This window comes from Bidens hawaiensis, unplaced genomic scaffold (genome assembly GCF_021521415.1).
Source record: "Bidens hawaiensis isolate Kalapana, Puna unplaced genomic scaffold, B.hawaiensis_p1.1 tig00031549_1, whole genome shotgun sequence".
In the NCBI taxonomy this organism is placed as follows: domain Eukaryota; kingdom Viridiplantae; phylum Streptophyta; class Magnoliopsida; order Asterales; family Asteraceae; genus Bidens; species Bidens hawaiensis.
In genome coordinates, this window is record NW_027495344.1 from 44,920 (window position 1) to 61,432 (window position 16,513).

At 32.0% G+C, this 16,513-nt stretch overlaps 1 protein-coding gene across 1 annotated transcript in view; it reads right to left on the bottom strand.

Annotated features, from left to right (window-relative positions):
* Positions 1-285: 285 nt before the first annotated feature.
* Positions 286-16,513, bottom strand: part of LOC143582386 (UDP-glycosyltransferase 83A1-like) — a 28,998-nt gene continuing 12,770 nt past the window's right edge. Inside the window, exon 2 of the mRNA XM_077064968.1 lies at positions 286-468. Coding sequence (XP_076921083.1) covers positions 286-468 — 183 coding nt within the window. The remainder of the gene's footprint in view (positions 469-16,513) is intronic.

Here is a 16,513-nt window from a genome sequence, read left to right on the forward strand (position 1 = left end):
ATGTGATTTGTGACCCATTTTATGTTGTTTATGAAAAAAATTCACTTCAAAAACAACATTTAACCTATTTCTGATATAAATATCTGAAAGGTGGTTATACAAATTATAAGCTAGTTGTGTTTTCATATCATTTCATATTTCATATATTATGTGGAACATTATTTATGTTGTTATTCACTTGCCACATACAAACACGAATGAATAATTGGCCAAAGTAAAGTATTGGTTTGTCATTCACTTGCATTATTAAACTTATAGAAACATATATATACAAATACCTACAAATCAATTGTCTCCATTAAAGAAACGTGAAAAATCCCATGCCATAGCAACAACAAACCATAATGAAGCTGTTGCGATGTAGATCCCAATTAACTCCATAGGTAAGCAGTACATACCCTCGGTTGCCGAAAAGGAGTTTAGTACACTCAGTTGCATTTCTAACACTCTTGCGGTGTTGCATATTTCCTTTAAAGATAAGGAATTAGTTGATAGTTAAGAACATGTATCCGAACAAGAGTCGTTTTTAAGTAACGGGTTAATAACTCCATTACAATAAAAGTAGTTCTTAAATGAGTAATATATGGTTGAAATGTTGGATATATCTAATGTAGTTGTCGTGAAGATTGGAATTGATGAAAATTAAAAGTAAAGTGTGAAGATGTTGAAGGAGATGAAGAAGATAATGAATAGGTTTTTTGTTGGAGAAGATAAAGTAGTCCTTTCCTATAAAGTTCTTATGTTGGAGCAGGTTTATATTGATGAAAGTAGGCATTTCCTATAAAGTTGGTATGGTTCTTAGTTAATATCAAACCCAAGAACAACCTCATATGTGTAAGCACAATTTTGATTATTGACATGCTCGTTGATGAAAGTAGTCCTTTTCCTATAAAGTTGGTATGGTTCTTAGTTAATATCAAACCCAAGAACAACCTCATATGTGTAAACACACTTTTGACTATTGACATGCTCGTTGATGAAAGTAGTTATTTCCTATAAAGTTGGTATGGTTCTTAGTTAATATCTAACCCAAGAACAACCTCATATGTGCAAACACACTTTTGACTATTGACATGCTCATTGATGAAAGTAGTCATTTCCTGTAAAGTTGGTGTGGTTCTTAGTACCGAACTGCATACCCTATCCGTATCTTACGGGTAGGGTTCTGGTATTAAAGAAACCGGTTCCGGGTTTTTAATTCAGGTCCGGTTCTGGGTTCGGGTTTCTTGTGCACCTCTAGTTTGATGTTTGTAATACAAATTGGTTAAATTTATCCTTTTGAACTGGATTTTTTCCTAGCAAAGATAAAATTCTTTGATGTGATTTGTGACCTATTTTATCTTGTTTATGAAAATATTCACTTCAAAACAACATTTAACCTATTTCTGATATAAATATCTAAAAGGTGGTCATACGAATTATAAGCTGGTGGTGTTTTCATGTCATTTCATATTTCATATATTCTGTGGAACATTATTTATGTTGTTATTCACTTGCCACATACAAACACGAATGAATAATTGGCCAAAGTATTGGTTTGTCATTCACTTGCATTATTAAACTTATAGAAACATATATATACAAATACCAACAAATCAAATGTCTCCATTAAAGAAACGTGAAAAATCCCATGCCATAGCAACAACAAACCATAATGAAGCTGTTGCGATGTAGATCCCAATTAACTCCATAAATAAGCAGTACATACCCTCGGTTGCCGAAAAGGAGTTTAGTACACTCAATTGCATTTCTAACACTCTTGCGGTGTTGCATATTTTCTCTAAATATGAGGAATTAGTTGATAGATAAAAACATGTATTCGAACAAGAGATGTTTTTAAGTAACGGGTTAATAACTCAATTACAATAAAAATAGTTCTTAAATGAGTAATATTTGGTTGAAATGTTGGATGTATGTAATGTAGTTGTTGTGAAGATTGGAAATGATGAAAATTAAAAGTAAAGTGTGAAGATGTTGAAGGAGATGAAGAAGATAATGAGCAGGTTTCTTGTTGGAGAAGATGAAGTAGTCCTTTCCTATAAAGTTTTTATGTTGGAGCAGGTTTGTATTGATGAAACTAGGCCTTTCCTATAAAGTTGGTATGGTTCTTAGTTAATATCAAACCCAAGAACAACCTCATATGTGTAAACACACTTTTGACTATTGACATGCTCGTTGATAAAAGTAGTCCTTTCCTATAAAGTTGGTATGGTTCTTAGTTATTATCAAACCCAAGAACAGCCTCATATGTGTAAACACACTTTTGACTATTGGCATGCTCGTTGATGAAAGTAGTCATTTCCTATAAAGTTGGTATGGTTCTTAGTTAATTCAAACCCAAGAACAACCTAATATGTGTAAACACATTTTTGACTATTGACATGCTCGTTGATGAAAGTAGTCCTTTCCTATAAAGTTGGTATGGTTTTTAGTTAATATCAAACCCAAGAACAACCTCATATAGGTAAACACACTTTTGACTATTGACATGCTCATTGATGAAAGTAGTCATTTCCTGTAAAGTTGGTATGGTTCTTAGTAGCGAAATACATACCCTATCCGTACCCTACGGGTAGGGTCGGGTACGGGTTCGGGTATTGAAAAAACCGGTTCCGGGTTTTCTATTTCGGGTTCGGTTCCGGGTTCGGGTTTCTTGTGCACCTCTAGTTTGATGTTTGTAATACAAATGCATATTGTTAAATTGTCGGAATCAACTAAAAACATAGAATTTTGAGCACGAAGACTAAGTTACGATTAAATTAGAAAATTGACAATGGCAATACCTAAATTGACGAGTTGAAGAAAGAGAATGATTTTTTTGTTAAAATTAGAAAGAATAAAAATTGCTAAAAGTGAGTGCTTGGTTTGAAGTTGGAGAAAAAAATATAGAGAGAAAATACCTTTGAGAAGAGAGAAAGTGAGAAAATACCCCAAAATCCCTTTGAGAAGAGAGAAAGTAAGAAAATACCCCTAAATCCCTACGTATTCTCAAAATAACCCACTAAATTTGACTCAGGTGTCGAGAATCTTTAAACCAATAGGAATCTGACAAGTATATAAATTTGGCTTAAAATCATGAACATCTTCTCTTACATCTGCATTTTAATTGGAAACCAAAACAAACAAAAAGAAAATTAAATAGAAATACCGTTAATTATAATTAAAGACTTGTTATTATTCAAATATTAATTACTTACGTATAGACGAGCACATTTCATGTGGGGAATCCATCGGAGAGCCTTGTTTGAAAACCAAGAAAAGAAGCAGTGTAAAATCATGAAAATAGCATAAATACACTTGTAAGAAAATTTTGGTTTTAAAGTAGGCTTTCAAAAATATTTTTTGGTCTGCCGGTTTAAAAGTTTTGAAACTGTATTGAACGGTGTGGTTTTCATTTTTTGACCGAATGACGACCGTAAAAACCGAACCAAATCTATCAATACATTTTTGATTTTTTTTTTTCAGTTGTTACAATTGTGAACTACTTATCATTTATGTACATTGATATTGGACTGTACAATGTTCAAAAACAGAATATTAGTGGGTGAAAAGATCATTGTTGCTTAAAGATTTCGCAAAAGTTGTAAAATCATAGTTATAACTTATTGACCAAATAGTCTAAGACCATAAATAACTTTTCGGTTTGGATCGATTTTAATTTTCAACGAGTAGGTTTCCGTTAAGAGTGTTAAGAAAATCACAACTTACTTCATAAAGTCTGTCTTAGAACAATTTTCACTCATTAAATCAGAATTAAATTCTACCTGGGCTTTTAGCTTTACACCTCAAGCAAACTTGCATCAGATCCACTAAACAACCAACAAACATGAACATGAACAAGGAAAGGAAGACGAAGAAGAAGGGGTTGGAGGATTCTAAACATTTTCTATAGCAGCAGAAGATGAACACGAAGTCTTAACTTGATGTATTTTCTTGAGGGTGTAATGGATTAAAGAGAAGAAGAAGAAGAAGAAGAAGAAGAAGAAGAAGAAATGGAGGTGTAAGAGAAGAAGAATGAAACATGATCATTAAATGGAGGTGTAAGAGAAGAAGAAGAAGAAGAAGAAGAAGAAGAAGAAGAAGAAGAAGAAGAAGAAGAAGAAGAAGAAGAAGAAGAAGAAGAAGAAGAAGAAGAAGAAGAAGAAGAACGCATGGAGGAGAAAAGAGTCATGAGGAGAGTAAAACAAGGGTAAAAGTAAAAAGTCTTTTTGTTGTAGAATTAAGGTGCAAACAAACATGGGAGATTTTGAGAGCTTTTTGTTCAAGATAACAATATTAGGTAACTTGTTGTTACCTCATGAATACACTCTTTGCAAAACAGTAAGTTTTTAAATATGCATATAAAACCACCTTTGTAATATTTTTGCAAAGAAGATTTAGGAACTCATGAAGAGAATATACAGCACACAGTTAAAAAAAAACTCTTCATATTAGTGAAATAAGTACTATAACAAGAACATAACACAAACTATGATTGCACATATAAAGCAAATTGGACATGAAATTATAAAACAAATATGTAGAAAATCGGGCATAAAATCCTAAACGGTTAAAACAATAATTAACGGCAACAAGTTACCTAATATTGTTATCTTGAACAAAAAGCTCTCAAAATCTCCCATGTTTGTTAATGGACAATAGGTAATAGTAGCACGGTTAATGGACAATAGGTAATAGCATATCGATTAAATTCTGATTGTTAAATTAACGGAATCAACTAAAACCATAGAATTTTGAGCACAGAGACTAAGTTATGATTAAATCAGAAAATTGACGATGGCAATACCTGAATTAACGAGCTGAAGAAAGAGAATGAAATTTTCGTTAAAATTAGAAAGAATAACAATTGCGAAAGGTGAGTGTTTGGTTTGAAGATGGAGAAAAAAATATAGATATACAATATATTGTAATATAGAATATAGATATACATATAATATATAGATATATACAGTATAGATTTTAGATATACATATAAAATATGGATATGCATACATACACATATTGAAAATTATTATCAATTAATAATTAGGAAAATTACCGAAATAACCCCTTTGAGGAGAGAGAAAGTGAGAAAATAGCCCAAAATCCCTACGGTATTCTCAAAATAACCCACTAAATTTGACTCAGGTGTCGAGAATCTTTAAACCAATAGGAATCTGTCAAGTACATAAATTTGGCTTAAAATCATGAAAATCTTCTCTTCCATGTATATTTTAATTGGTAACCAAAACAAACAAAAAGAAAATTGAATAGAAATACCGTTAATTATAATTAAAGACTTGTTATTATTCAAATATTAATTACTTACGTATAGACGAGCACATTTCATGTGGGGAATCCATCGGAGAGCCTTGTTTGAAAACCAAGAAAAGAAGCAGTGTAAAATCATGAATCTGGCATAAATACACTTGTAAGAAAGTTTTGGTTTTAAAGTAGGCTTTTAAAAATATTTTTAGGTCGGCCGGTTTAAAAGTTTTGAAACCGTATTGAACAGTGTGGTTTTCATTTTATGACCGAATGACGACCGTAAAAACCGAACCAAATCTATCAATACAGTTTTGATTTTTTTTCAGTTGTTACAACTGTGAACTACTTATCATTTATGTACATTGATATTGGGTTGTACAATGTTCAAAAACTGAATATCAGTTGGTAAAAAGATCATTGTTGCTCAAAGATTTCTTAAAAGTTGTAAAATCATAGTTATAATTCAATAGTCTCAGACCATTAATAACTTTTCGGTTTGGATCGATTTTAATTTTCAACAAGTAGGTTTTTTCTAATAGTGTTTAGAAAATCATAACTTGCTTCATAAAGTCCGTCTTAGAACAATTTTCACTCATTAAATCAGAATTAAATTCTACATGCATTTTTCGCTTTACCCCTCAAGCAAACTTGCATCAGATCCACCGAAAACCAACAAACATGAATATGAACAAGGAAAGGAAGACGAAGAAGAAGGGGTTGGAGAATTCTAGACATTTTCTATAGAAGCAGAAGATGAACACGAAGTCTTAACTTGATGTAGTTTCTTGAGCATGTAATGGATTAAAGAGAAGAAGAAGAAAAAATGGAGGTGTAAGAGAAGAAGAATGAAACATGATCATTAAATGGAGATGGAAGAAGAAGAAGAAGAACGCATGGAGGAGAAAAGAGTCATGAGGAGAGTGAAACAAGGGTAAAAGTAAAAAAAACATTTTGTTGTAGAATTAATGTGCAAACAAACATGGGAGATTTTGGGAGCTTTTTGTTCAAGATAACAATATTATGTGACTTGTTGTTACCTCATGAATACACTGCTTTACAAAACAGTAAGTTTTTAAATATGCATATAAAACCACCTTTGTAATAATTTTGCAAAGAAGATTAAGGAACTCATGAAGAGGATATACAGCACAAAGTTAAAAAAAAAAACTTTTCATATTAGCAAAATAAGTACTAGAACAAGAACATAGCACAAACTATGATTGCACATATAAAGCTAACCGGACATGAAATTATAAATATTTAAAAAATCGGGCATAAAAACCTAAACGGTTAAAACAATAACTAACGGCAAGCGGCACAGTTCATGGACAAGAGGTAATATCATATCGATTAAATTTTGATTGTTAAATTGTCGGAACAACTAAAAACATAGAATTTTGAGCACGGAGACCAAGTTATGATTAAATTAGAAAATTGACGATGGAAATAACTGAATTAACGAGCTGAAGAAAGAGAATGAATTATTCGTTAAAATTAGAAAGAATAACAATTGCGAAAAGTGAGTGCTTGGTTTGAAGATGGAGAAAATATATATATATATATATATATATATATATATATATATATATATATATATATATATATATAATATAGATATACATATAAAATATAGATATATACAATATAGATTTTAGATATACATATAGAATTTGGATATGCATACATACACATATAGAAGATTATTATTAATTATTAATAAGGAAAATTACCTAAATAACCCCTTTGAGAAGAGAGAAAGTGAGTAAATAGCCCAAAATCCCTACATATTCCCAAAATAACCCACTAAATTTGACTCAGACATCGAGAATCTTTAAACCAATAGAAATCTGACTAATACATAAATTTGGCTTAAAATCATGAACATCTTCTCTTTCATCTACATTTTAATTGGAAACTAAATCAAAACAAAACAAAATTGAATAAAAATATCGTTAATTATTATTAAAGACTTGTTAATTTCCAAATATTAATTACTTACATATAGACGAGCACATTTCGTGTTGGCAGTCCATTGTAGAGCCTTGTTTGAAAACCAAGTTAAGAAGTAGTGTAAAATCATGAAAATACAATATATACACTTGTAAGAAAATTTTGGTTTCAACGTAGGCTTTTAAATATATTTTCAGGTGGGCCGGTTAAAAAGTTTTGAAACCGTATTAAACGAGTGGTTTTCATTTTTTGACCGAAAGATGACCGTAAAAACCAAACCAAATCTATGAATACATTTTTGATTTTTTTTTCAGTTGGTACAACTGTGAACTACTTATCATTTATGTACATTAATATTTGGTTGTACCATGTGCAAAAACTAAATACCAGTGGGTAAAAAGATCATTGTTGCTCCAAGATGTCGCAAAAGTTGTAAAAACATAGTTATAATTCAGTATTGACCAAATAGTCCCAGACCATTAATAACTTTTTGGTTTGGATCGATTAATTTTCAACGAGTAGGTTTTCGTTAAGAGTGTTAAGAAAGTCATAACTTGCTTCATAAAGTCCGTCTAAGAACAATTTTTTCACTCATTAAATCAGAATTAAATTGTACCTGCGTTTTTAGCTTTACCCCTCAAGCAAACTTGCATCGGATCCATCGAAACACCAACAAACATGAACAAGGAAAGGAAGACGAAGAAGAAGAAGGGGGGTTTGAGGATTCTAGACATTTTCTCTAGCAGCAGAAGATGAACACGAAGACTTAACTTAATGTAGTTTCTTGATCATGTAATGGAGGAAAGAGTAGAAGAAGAAGAAATGAAGGTGTAAGAGAAGAAGAATGAAACATGATCTTAAATGGAGGTGTAAGAGAAGATGAAGAAGAAGAAGAAGAACGCATGGAGAAGAAAAGAGTCATGAGGAGAGTGAAACAAGGGTAAAAGTAAAAAAAAACTCATTTTGTTGTAGAATTAATGCGCAAACAAGCATGGGAGATTTTGGGAGCTTTTTGTTCAAGATAACAATATTAGGTGACTTGTTGTTACCTCATGAATACACTGCTCTGCAAAACAGTAAGTTTTCAAATATGCATATAAAACCACCTTTGTAATATTTTTGCAAAGAAGATTAAGGAACTCATGAAGAGAATATACAGCACACAGTTAAAAAAAACTCTTCATATCAGCGAAATAAGTACTAAAACAAGACCATAGCACAAACTATGATTGCACATATAAAGCTAATTGGACATAAATTGTCGGAATCAACTAAAAACATAGAATTTTGAGCACGGAGACTAAGTTATGATTAAATCAGAAAATTAACGATGGAAATACCTGAATTAACAAGCTGAAGAAAGAGAATGAATTTTTTGTTAAAATTAGAAAGAATATTAATTGCGAAAAGTGAGTGCCTGGTTTTAAGATGGAGAAATATATATATATATATATACACATTATATTATAATATATAATATAGATATACATATAAAATATAGATATACAATATAGATTTTAGGTATACATATAGAATATGGATATGCATACATACACATTTAAAAGATTATTATTAATTATTAATAAGGAAAATTACCTAAATAACCCCTTTGAGGAGAGAGAAAGTGAGAAAATAGCCCAAAATCCCTACACATTCCCAAAATAACCCACTAAATTTGACTCAGGCTTCGAGAATCTTTAAACCAATAGAAATCTGACTAGTACATAAATTTGGCTTAAAATCATGAACATCTTCTCTTCCATCTACATTTTAATTGGAAACCAAATAAAAAAAACAAAATTGAATAGAAATATCGTTAATTATAATTAAAGACTTGTTAATTTCCAAATATTAATTACTTACATATAGACGAGCACATTTCGTGTGGGGAGTCCATTGGAGAGCCTTGTTTGTAAACCAAGTTAAGAAGTAGTGTAAAATCATGAAAATACAATATATACACTTGTAAGAAAAGTTTGGTTTCAAAGTAGGCTTTTAAATATATTTTCAGGTGGGCCGGTTTAAAAGTTTTGAAACTGTATTAAACGAGTGGTTTTCATTTTTTTATCGAAAGACGACTGTAAAAACAAACCAAATCTATGAATACAGTTTTTATTTTTATTTTCAGTTGGTACAACTGTGAACTACTTATCATTTATGTACATTAATATTGGGTTGTACAATGTGCAAAAACTAAATATCAGTGGGTAAAAAGATCATTGTTGCTCAAAGATGTCGCAAAAGTTGTAAAAACATAGTTATAATTCAATATTAACCAAATAGTCCCATACCATTAATAACCTTTTGGTTTGGATCGATTTTAATTTTCAACGAGTAGGTTTTCGTTAATGTAACATCCCAAAATTTCGAAAAAAACATTTAACGCATATTATTTGTTTTAACGGAAAAGATTACCCGAGTTAGTAAATAATAAATATTAATGATAGTGAGATAAGTAGGCTAATTAGATGGAGATAATTATGGACCAAAAAGGATAGATGGGCCTTAGGTCCATGGGCTTAAGGGAGTATAAATACCCCTTAAACCCTAATCCTTTCCATTTCCATCCATTCTACACTCTTGCCTACACCTTAAAACACACACTTAAGCCAAACAACACCTCCTTAGCCGCCGGCCGCCGTCCAAACCCTTAAACCGATCATAGTATCTTTAGAACTTCTAGTGTACAAGTGAGCTAGCAAGACCAAGATCGCGTATCAAGCTAGCCGCGACCTTACAAACGCCTAAAGGTTTGTTCTTTATGTTTAAAGGTTACATTTTTGTGAACGGTTTGTCATGAAACTTAATTCTAGAGTAGATCGGGTCTAGATGTTCCATAAAAATACAAACTTGATGATTTAAAATGGATGAAATGGACTCATAGGTATAAATGGTTCATAAAGGAACTCTAGAACTAGCCTAGAACGTTTTAACACAATAAAGGTTTAAACTTTATGCCTAAAACGGGGTAGATCTTGAAGTCGTGATAGTAATGAGTGTAAAACGGTTATGAGCGATGATAATAAAGGGATAAAAGTTCATGATTCGAACCATTGAACAAGTTAACTGGCAAGGTGGGAACATAAGGAAGAAAACTGAGCTGAGCTGGGGGTTTTCGGCCAAATTTGGACCCTGGGTCAAACCTTATGGTTCTCGGTCAACGACACCAAGAGTTCTCGGTAAGGGTTCTCAGTGACAGGGTTCTCGGTCAGCTCATGTTCTCGGTCAGCTCATGTTTTCGGTCAAACATAGATTTCGGTCAAACCTTATGGTTCTCGGTCAACAGGGGTTCTCTGCTTAGAGTTCTCGTCTGACCCAGTTTCTGTTTGGGCCTGATCCTAGTGGGCCTAAGTGCTTTAATGGACAGTTTGGACCTGACCTTACTGAGTCCACAAACTTTAAGTCCATAACTCATCAAAACTAAACAAGCCCAACTTGGAAAATAACTTAAAATGTTAATGGAAAATGTATTAAGACGGTAATGAAAATAAAAAATTTTCCAAGCAGCCAGGGGCTCTACCTAACCCCGCTAGGGGCTGCCGCCCCTAGAACCCCGCTGCCAGGGGAGCTGCCCTCGGACCCCCGTTCGTTGAGGGTTATATAAAGATAGAAATACGATATGAGTAGCAATAGTTAATTGATACATGTAAATATTATACAGTTAGCCGTGCACAGCTCAAGAAGGGAATATTAACGGTGAACGTAACCGAATCCATGTGAGTTTCTAGCCCCATTTATGTGTTATGTTTTCGGGGCTGTGTGCATACTCGATGTGATTGTTAATACGTTTATCCTAAGAGATAAGTGTATGCCTTATGTGATTATGTGAATTGTAAGAACGATTGCTTGTCGGTACGTGAACGATCTTCGGATATTGCACATGTTGACAAGTGGTAATGCTATGTATGAGATATAAATGTTATGTATGTATGTATGTATGTTATGAATGTAAGAGATAGAAAGGTAGAAAAGGGACTGGACCCTAATAATATCTAAGGCAGAAAAGGGACCGAGCCCTTTAATAATCTCGAGGCAGAAATGGGACCGGACCCTGATAACTTCTGAGGCAGAAATGGACTGGACCCTAAGGATATCCAAGGCAATAAAAGGGACCGGACCCTAATAATATCCTAGGCAGAATATAATAGAGTAAAGTAAAGTAGAATTATGAAAATATGAATGAAAGTACGTATGTATGTAAAGTATGTTATGTTATTAACTAGAACTCACTCAGCGTAGCTGACTTTTAGTATGCACGCAAGTGAGTAGAATGAGACAGCTCGCTTGAGGGGGACACGTGGCATTGAATAAGAGGTTGGCATCGGAAGACGTTTATGTTTAATATTATGTTATTTTGAAAGACAAGGTGTTTATTCTAAGACAAGTTATGGATAATGTAATGTTTTATGAAAGTTTTTATATTCCACGCAAAGTTTTAATTAACTATGATATCTAGAACTGTGTTTATGAGTAAATTCAATGCCCAAATATGAGGCACCGGTAACGAGGCCTTACAGTTAAGAGTGTTAATAAAGTCATAACTTGCTTCATAAAGTCCGTCTAAGAACAATTTTCACTCATTAAATCAGAATTAAATTGTACCCGCGTTTTTAGCTTTACCCCGCAAGCAAACTTGCATCGGATCCATCGAAACACCAACAAACATGAACAAGAAAAGAAGACGAAGAAGAAGAAGAAGAAGAAGAAGAAGAAGGGGGTTTGAGGATTCTAGACATTTTCTCTAGCAGCAGAAGATGAACACGAAGACTTAGCTTAAGGTAGTTTCTTGATCATGTAATGGAGGAAAGAGAAGAAGAAGAAATGGAGGTGTAAGAGAAGAAGAAGAATGAAACATGATCATTAAATGGAGGTGTAAGAGAAGATGAAGATGAAGAAGAAGAAGAAGAAGAAGAACGCATGGAGGAGAAAAGAGTCATGAGGAGAGTGAAACAAGGGTAAAAGTAAAAAAAAAATCATTTTGTTGTAAAATTAATGTGCAAACAAACATGGGAGATTTTGGGAGCTTTTCGTTCAAGATAACAATATTAGGTGACTTGTTGTTACCTCATGAATACACCGCTTTGCAAAACAGTAAGTTTTTAAATATGCATATAAAACCACCTTTTTAATATTTTTGCAAAGAAGATTTAGGAACTCATGAAGAGAATATACAACACACAATTAAAAAAAAAACTCTTCATATCAGCGAAATAAGTACTAGAACAAGAACATAACACAAACTATGATTGCACATATAAAACTAAATGGACATGAAATTATAAACCAAATATGTAGAAAATCGGGCATAAAGACCTAAACGGTTAAAACAATAACTAACTGCAAGCGGCACGGTTCAAGGACAAGAGGTAATATCATATGGATTAAATTTTGATTTTTAAATTGTCGGAATCAACTAAAAACATAGAATTTGAGCACGGAGACAAAGTTATGATTGAATCAGTAAATTGACGAAGGAAATACCTGAATTAACGAGCTGAAGAAAGAGAATGAAATTTTCGTTAAAATTAGAAAGAATAACAATTGCGAAAAGTGAGTGCTTGGTTTGAAGATGGAGAAATATATATATATATATACACATACATTATATTATATTATAATATATAATATAGATATACATATAAAATATAGATATATACAATATAGATTTTAGATATACATATAGAATATGGATATGCATACATACACATATAGAAAATTATTATTAATTATTAATAAGGAAAATTACCTACATAACCCCTTTGAGGAGAGAGAAAGTGAGAAAATAGCCCAAAATCCCTACATATTCCCAAAATGACCCGTTAAATTTGACTCAGGCGTCGAGAATCTTTAAACCAATAGAAATCTGACTAGTACATAAATTTGGCTTAAAATCATGAACATCTTCTCTTCCATCTACATTTTAATTGCAAACCAAATCAAAACAAAACAAAATTGAATAGAAATATCGTTAATTATAATTAAAGACTTGTTAATTTCCAAATGTTAATTACTTACATATAGACGAGCACATTTCGTGTGGAGAGTCCATTGGAGAGCCTTGTTTGAAAACCAAGTTAAGAAGTAGTGTAAAATCATGAAAATACAATATATACACTTGTAAGAAAATTTTGGTTTCAACGTAGGCTTTTAAATATATTTTCAGGTGGGCCGGTTAAAAGTTTTGAAACCGTATTAAACGAGTGGTTTTCATTTTTTGACCGAAAGAAGACCGTAAAAACCAAACCAAATCTATGAATACATTTTTGATTTTTTTTCCAGTTGGTACAACTGTGAACTACTTATCATTTATGTAAATTAATATTGGGTTGTACAATGTGCAAAAACTGAATACCAGTGGGTAAAAAGATCATCGTTGCTCAAAGATGTCGAAAACGTTGTAAAAACATAGTTATAATTCAATATTGACCAAATAGTCCCAGACCATTAATAACTTTTTGGTTTGGATCGATTTTAATTTTCAACGTGTAGGTTTTCGTTAAGAGTATTAAAAAAGTCATAACTTGCTTCATAAAGTCCGTCTAAGAATAATTTTCACTCATTATATCAGAACTAAATTGTACCTGCGTTTTTAGCTTTACCCCTCAAGCAAACTTGCATCGGATCCATCGAAACACCAACAAACATGAAGAAGAAGAAGAAGAAGAAGAAGAAGAAGAAAGGGGTTTGAGGATTCTAGACATTTTCTCTAGCAGCAGAAGATGAACACGAAGACTTAACTTAATGTAGTTTCTTGATCATGTAATGGAGGAAAGAGAAGAAGCAGAAGAAATGGAGGTGTAAGAGAAGAAGAATGAAACATGATCATTAAATGGAGGTGTAAGAAGAAGAAGAAGAAGAAGAACGCATTGAGGAGAAAAGAGTCATGAGGAGAGTGAAACAAGGATAAAAGTACAAAAAAATCCTTTTGTTGTAGAATTAAGGTGCAAACAAACATGGGAGATTTTGGGAGGTTTTTGTTCAAGATAACAATATTCAGTGACTTGTTGTTACCTCATGAATGCACCGCTTTGCAAAACAGTAAGTTATTAAATATGCATATAAAACCACCTTTGTAATATTTTTGCAAAGAAGATTTAGGAACTCATGAAGATAATATACAGCACACAGTTAAATAAAAAGAAAAAAAAACTCTTCATTTCAGATAAATAAGTACTAGAACAAGAACATAACACAAACTATGATTGCACATATAAAGCTAATTGGACATGAAATTATAAACCAAATATGTAGAAAATCGGGCATAAAAACAGAAACGGTTAAAACAATAATTAACGGCAAGCAGCACGGTTCATGGACAAGAGGTAATAGCATATCGATTAAATGCTGATTGTTAAATTTTCGGAATTAACTAAAAACATAGAATTTTGAGCACGGAGACTAAGTTATGATTAAATCTGAAAATTGACAATGGCAATACCTGAATTAGCGAGCTGATGAAAGAGAATCAAATTTTCGTTAAAATTAGAAAGAATAACAATTGCGAAAAGTGAGTGCTTGGTTTGAAAATGGAGAAAAAAAATATAGATATACATCTTATGTTAATATAGAATATAGATTTACATATAAAATATAGATATATACATTATAGATTTTAGATATACATATAGAATATGGATATGTATACATACGCATATAGAAGATTATTATCAATTATTAATAAGGAAAATTCCTTAAATAACCCTTTTTAGGGGGGAGGGGAGAGAGAGAGAGAGATAGTCAAAAATCTCTACATATTCTAAAAATAGCCCACTAAATTTGGACTAAGGCGATGAGCATATTTAAACCAATGGAAATCTGACAAGTACATAAATTTGGCTTAAAATCATGAACATCTTATCTTTCATCTACGTTTTAATTGGAAACCAAAACAAACAAAACAAAATTGAATACAAATATCGTTAATTATAATTAAAGACTTGTTAATTTCCAAATATTAATTACTTACTTGTGGACGAGCACATATCATGTGGGGAATCCATCGGAGAGCCTTGTTTGAAAACCAAGATAAGAAGCAGTGTAAAATCATGAAAATAGCATAAATACATTTGTATGAAAATTTTGGTTTCAAAGTAGGCTTTTAAATATATTTTCAGGTCATCCGGTTTAAATGTTTTAAAACCGTATTGAACGGTGTGGTTTTCTTTTTTTAACCGAAAGACGACCATAAAAACCTAACCAAATCTATCAATATATTTTTGATTTTTTTTTCAGTTGGTACAACTGTGAACTACTTATCATTTATGTACATTAATATTGGGTTGTACAATGTGAAAAAATTGAATATCAATGGGTAAAAAGATCATTGTTGCTCAAAGATGTTGCAAAAGTTGTAAAAACATAGTTATAATTCAATCTTGACCAAATAGTCCCAGGCCATTAATAACTTTTTGGTTTGGATCGGTTTTATTTTTCAATGAGTAGGTTTTCGTTAAGAGTCTTAAGAAAATCATAACTTGCTTCATAAAGTCCGTCTATGAACGAAGACTTAACTTGATGTACTTTCTTGATCATGTAATGGAAGAAGAAGAAGAAGAAGAAATAGAGGTGTCAGAGAGAATAAAACATGATTATTAAATGGATGTGTAAGAGAAGAAGAAGAATAAGAAGAAGAATAAAACATGATTATTAAATGGATGTGTAAGAAGAAGAAGAACGCATGGAGGAGAAAAGAGTCATGAGGAGAGTGAAACAAGGGTAAAAGTAAAAAAATCCTTTTGTTGTAGAATTAAGGTGCAAACAAACATGTGAGATTTTGGGAGCTTTTTGTTCAAGATAACAATATTAGGTGACTTGTTGTTACCTCATATAAACACTGTTTTGCAAAACAGTAAGTTTATAAATGTGCATATAAAACCACATTTGTAATGTTTTTGCAAAGAAGATTTATGAACTCATGAAGAGAATATACAGCACGCTAGTTAAAAAAAAACTCATCATATCAGTGAAATAATTAATAGAACATGAACATAACACAAGCTATGATTGCACATATAAAGCTAATTGGACATGAAATTATAAACCAAATATGTAGAAAATCGGGCATAAAAACCTAAACGGTTAAAACAATAATCAACGGCATGTAGCACGGTTCACGGACACGAGGTAATAGCATATCGATTAAATGCAGATTGTTAAATTTTCGGAATGAACTAAAAACATAGAATTTTGAGCACGGAGACTAAGTTATGGTTTAGATTATCAGTGCAAGATGCGCCCCTGACTAGAGAATTAATGAATTAATGACCCTCCCCGGATTCCGCCCCTATTTGTATTCATTAACAAAATATATTACAAG